The sequence below is a fragment of the Oreochromis niloticus genome, linkage group LG5, assembly GCF_001858045.2.
Source record: "Oreochromis niloticus isolate F11D_XX linkage group LG5, O_niloticus_UMD_NMBU, whole genome shotgun sequence".
Taxonomy (NCBI): Eukaryota; Metazoa; Chordata; class Actinopteri; order Cichliformes; family Cichlidae; genus Oreochromis; species Oreochromis niloticus.
In genome coordinates this window covers 30,304,661-30,310,049 of record NC_031970.2, presented here as the reverse complement: position 1 = coordinate 30,310,049, position 5,389 = coordinate 30,304,661, and the positions used below count along the sequence as shown (strand labels likewise).

The 5,389-nt window shown below is 42.8% G+C and overlaps 1 protein-coding gene across 1 annotated transcript; it reads right to left on the bottom strand.

Moving 5' to 3' along the window:
- Positions 1-253: 253 nt before the first annotated feature.
- On the bottom strand, positions 254-4,727 carry LOC100703518 (SEC61 translocon subunit alpha 1). Its single transcript, XM_005450234.4, has 12 exons — positions 4,570-4,727; positions 3,660-3,727; positions 3,462-3,527; positions 3,296-3,374; positions 2,973-3,104; positions 2,696-2,805; positions 2,437-2,590; positions 2,172-2,332; positions 1,893-2,090; positions 1,576-1,767; positions 1,407-1,483; positions 254-1,314 (listed from the first exon to the last, which is right to left on the bottom strand). The coding sequence occupies exons 1-12, from the start codon at positions 4,574-4,576 to the stop codon at positions 1,128-1,130; spliced, it is 1,431 nt and encodes a 476-aa protein (XP_005450291.1). The 5' UTR covers positions 4,577-4,727; the 3' UTR covers positions 254-1,127.
- Between the last annotated feature and the right edge of the window lie 662 nt (positions 4,728-5,389).

The window sequence follows — 5,389 nt, the reverse complement described above, 5'->3', positions numbered from 1 at the left end:
TTGTGTTCAGCTGAGGACTCCCTGCACCTCTGTGGGTTTTACACACTGCCAGTTTAACTCAAATGTGGAGCAGGTATCTCAAACGAGAGTGACCTCTACAGGAAGTCACAAGTTACAGCACCCAATAATGCCCTACTCTAGATATAAACTTTTAACTACATAGTAACTCATTATCTACGTGTTGGTTGCTGTATCACTAACATGTGGTCAGAATAGTTGCTACTGTAAATAAAAACAACAACAACAACAAGAATCAAAACAATTTCCAAGTGTATTGGAAAACAAATCCTGCTTTTTTTAATAACACAATTATGTCTGTTACATAAAGTAAAAACAAAAATGAGACCCCTTTTTCCATCCCTATCAAACCCACCCTCATCCCGACCATCTCGGCAGTTTTGTGCAGCGATTCAGTCTGGGAATAAAAAGAGCATGACGACACAGACAAACACTTTCCTTTGAGGACCCAGAGACAAGAGGACAACCACTGCGCCTTACATCAGACCAGAGTGAATATAAACATAGTCCATGAGATTTAAAATCAAAGCAATGTAAACTGTATGAGATTACCGGAAACCTTATCAGGAGTACAAACATATCTTATCTGTACTTTCCACATCCTACTATAGGCTCCTAGAAACCTCAACAATGATTGCTAGGTGATGAACAAGATGGCTTTCTTTCAGTTCCCCCTGATACATCCAGGCACAGTGCTTTCAGCTTGAAATAAGCATCAACATGCCGTCTTAGTGTTCCTTGAACATGCTGCAATGAACAATGCCTGAGGTCAGTCAAAGACAGCACCTCAAACTTTTTTAAGGTCTTCTTCAGCTGATAAGACAGTCAGTGGGGATTCAGGCAGCCTGCAGAGAGATGGGTAACTGCTACTGGGACAAAAAAAAGGAACTAAACACACACAATACCATGCTCAACCCTGGGCGTAACCAAAAGAGTTTTCTCAGCATTGAAATGCAGGAGCAGTGTGGTGGAGCGCAAAGACGATGGCATAAAGTTACGTCTCCCAGCTGCAAAACAGACTGATTGTACATATTGCAACATAAAAAAAAATGATAGGGGTGGATTCTTTTGTGTCTGACGTGTCGCAAAAAAAAAAATATTAGTGTTTTCTAGAAGAGCAGCGCTGACATGCTGCCAACTTCACTCTGCTCCTTCACGAAGATCTCGAAGTACTGGTAGATGATGGTCACAGCCAGCAGGATTCCTGTACCTGAGCCGATGGCACCCAGGAAGTCTGCCATGACTGAGAGCCCTCCTATACAGAGCCCACCAAATGCAGCAGCTGTGGGGATGTACCTGCAGATAGAAATTAGACAGAAATAAAGACTTAAATATGCTGCAAACATTAAACCTAAGAGCGCATTTCCAAGTCTTTTTTTTTTTTGTACCTGTTAAGTTCGTGCACCATGGAGGTCTCTCTGTGTCCTCTCATTACCATCTGCTGCTCCTTGAGCTGCTTCGCAACCTGAGACGCACAAAATAAAAATCGGTGGACATATTTAATACATGACTCTGACATAATGAACACCCTACATGTTTGCACGAAGACACACTTACATCTTTGGCAGAGGATCCTGAGACCTCGATCCAGGTCTTGGAGAAGAAGGCACAGGAGCCGAGCATGAACACGATGTAGATGACGGCGTGAACGGGGTCGTCTAGAACCGAACCAAATGATTCAGGTGGAGAAAGGTAGTAGCACAGGCCGCCCACTGGGTAGGCACGAGCTGGTCCTCCACTTGAAGTGTCCTAAACACAAACATTGTATTTGTACTGAATAGGGTGGAGACAAGCCATGAGTCCTCTTAATAAAGCAACATTTAAGTTGCCTGCTTCATACCTATGTTGCCATGACTTGGACTAAATGTACTTACAGACCAGGTTCCCAGGAGGTTGACCAGGAAGTTGCCACTGAAACGTGTTGAGAGCATCTGAGAAATCACGTACAGATTGGAGACCAGGGCAGACTGGAGGATGATGGGGATGTTGGAGGTGTAGAACAATTTAATGGGGTAGGTGTTGTATTGGCCACGGTAGCGTGCTGACTTGATGGGCAGGTCAACCCTGAAGCCCTGATGAAGAAACATTTGATTTAATACAATGCATATTCCTCAGAGTCTAATAAAAATCAGGTGAGATAAACAGTAAGTCACCTGGAAGTATATGACCACTGCAAACACAAAGACAGTGGCGATGAGGTTCATGAGGTTGGGCAGGTTCTGCCTGTAGAAGGCTTCTCTCAGAGCACGCACTTTGTCTGTACGGGTGGCCAGCAGATGGAAAAGAGCAATGATGGCTCCCTCAAACTCAGTACCTGGGAAAGACCCACAAATTAAGTCAGTGTAATATAGATACACAGAAACACCTCGCTCTGCAATCACTCAGCTTTTAAAGCCTTTTGTTTCTTAGTGCCAATACCTCTGCCAGTGTTGACAGTCGTGGGGCTGAAGGCCTTCCAGACGATGGTCTCACAGATATTGGTTGCAATGAAGAGAGAAATACCAGACCCCAGGCCATAACCCTTCTGCAGGAGCTCGTCCAGTAGCAAGACAATCAGACCTGCAACAAAGAGCTGGAGACAAAGGCAGGAGTTTAACACTCTTCCTGACAAATGCTCATTTTAAAAAGTTAAATCATTTTTTTTCATATGGTGTTAGCAGTGGTAATTTATATTAACCTGGATGATGATGAGCAAGCATATCCCAGCACCCATCTCTGAAGGATCTCCATACATGCCAGTCATGACATACACAATAGCCTGTCCAATGGTGATGATCATTCCAAACACTGCAAAAGTACATAAAAAAATGTGAAACAGGCACAACTGACACAACTAAAATGAGAGCTGTTATGAAAGTGCAAGCATCAGAGTCAAAGACATCTTTAAAGCTTCAAAAAGGTACGTGACAGCTTCTGAAAATAGCAACTGTCTGATGAGTAATAATAATACCTACATTTCTGAGCTCCGTTGAAGAGGGCTCTGTCCTTAGGAGTGTCTCCCACCTCAATGATCTTGGCACCAGCCAGCAGCTGCATGATGAGGCCTGAGGTGACAATGGGTGAGATACCCAGCTCCATCAGAGTACCTGAAGAACAAAGTCAGCGTCACAAACACAAAAACAATGTAAGAGCGCCTGCAACTTTTGACTTATGACACGTGATAAAAGATTACGTCCTGCATGACAAGACAGTGGGATTAGATTATTTCTCCTTGGCAAAGCCACAAAGAACGCAAAATGCAAAGTTCTTTTGAAACCAATTAAATATAAGTAAACACCTCTGTTGGAGGCCAGGATTACTCTCATCCAGTAGAAGGGATCTGCTGAATCTGATGACATGATGCCAAAGAGTGGGATCTGCAAGAAGAAGAGAAAAAATTATGCAACAAAGCACTATGACCAAAAGCACAACCAGTAGGAAGGCTGTCACTGACAGATACCAACCTGGCAGCACACCAAAAAGATGAATAGTGTGATGGCGGTCCATAGTACTTTTTCTCTAAACTGAATCTGCAAGGTAAAAAAAATAAAATTAAAAAAAGAGGAAAAACAGAGGAGATGATAAGCTGTTGATCGCATTTATTCATGGTGTAAATCATCACCACTGTGTACTAAAGTACTAAACTAAAGCTCAAAGCTTACCTTTCTTTCTGGTTTCTGGATTTCTGGCAGGACTGCACAGAACGGCTTGATGACCTCCAAAAATTTAACTGAAAAGAGAGTGACGAGTTAAAAAATGTATATGTATTTACACCAAACAACACATCAAGCAGCTCTACTATGAGTATCGACAACATCTGAGCTTTTGTTCCTCTTTAGCCAGATCTACTTTGATGCTACGTCATCACTAACCAGCAGCTAAACAGCTGGCAGCAAAACCAAACAAGCCAGTCTCGTCATCACTTTAAAATGCAACAATGAGGATGTAGAAAAGTAAGCACAGCTGGGAGTTACTAATATTAGGTGTGTGCTCACCTTTAGACCGCTGACGGTGGAGCTGCCTAATGTTTTGTCACCTTGATCCGCTCTATCAATCAATTAAACTAAGACAGAAAGTGATTTCACACACACGCTTCGGTTCTCTTTCTTTCTTTCTTTTTTTTTTTTCTTTTTGCTCCCCAGCCCCACAAAAAAATCAAACTGGACTTAAAAGCTAGTTACATTATAAAAGTGAAGGTAAAGTAAATACCTCTGTGCTGTACATGGTTAGTTCATTTAGCGTGATGCTAACTGGCGTTCAATCACAGAACAAGTTAGCCATCATTCACTAAGATGAAGAGTTGACACACAGCTCAAAAAGACACAGGAGGCATCCCAGCGTGATATAAATCACTACAATGGTACTTTATCCAAGCGAAAAATAACTAGGCTGTAAACCTTCTCCCGTTATGAGCTAGCTCCAAGTGCCACATAACCTGGCCAAGGTTAGCCAATTAGCTCCTCCGACGAGCGCCGAGTGCCCTTTAATGTTCGAGATTTTAAAAAGGAAAAAGATAGCAGGTATTTTAGAGCACCAAAAACAAGCATATACACAAGAAAATATAACACGTACTTCCCATGGTGTCCTTAGTCCGACTCCTGCCGTGTTACTGGTATCCGTTTGAGTGCTGTGCGATTTCAGTGTGGCTCCATCAGCCGCTCCGTGAGAAAAGAGGGAGCCGTAGAGACACGTCACCAGACAAGCCGCTACCCCACGTCACTGCTCCGAGCCCCGCAGAGCCGACACGAAGCCCGCTGCAGACCGCTCACAGCTCGGTCTGTGAAGACACTTTAGTCAGAGCTGATAAACCAACAATATTAACTCAGAAAATGCGTGATTTTAATTTTTTAACATTTATATTCTAGCCGCTATATCACAAAGTCCTCCTGTCCTACAGGGGGCGCCCCAACCTCCAGCGAGCGTCAGTTCCTTCTTCGGTTGAGAAGACTACCAGCTGAAAGGCGCTTTGCTGCCCTCATTGGTTTCCACCAATAACTGCAGTTTCCACATAAGTTTTACTGTCAGTAGTGCTTGACGTGTATTTCAGTGCTGACGGTATTAAAAACATATTTGTATTTACCTCTTATATCCATGCCTCATAATTACAGAAATAATTCCTCCTGGTTAACCTGAACTACTACAAACACAGAGACCCCTAAATAGCCCACCCCAATCTTACCCAGCTTAGGTATTTGAGAAGATATTTAAGAAGAAGAAGAAGTTCTCCTGGTACATTTGGTATGCCCCCACTTTTCCCATTCTTCAGTATAATTAGATTACAAAAAAGTACACGCTGCTTCAGTTTTAAGCTTTTATGCATAATAATAGACACAATAAAAATCATCACCTGGTCCTTGGCAGGCGTTAAATAAACTCAGTCTCAGACAAACCA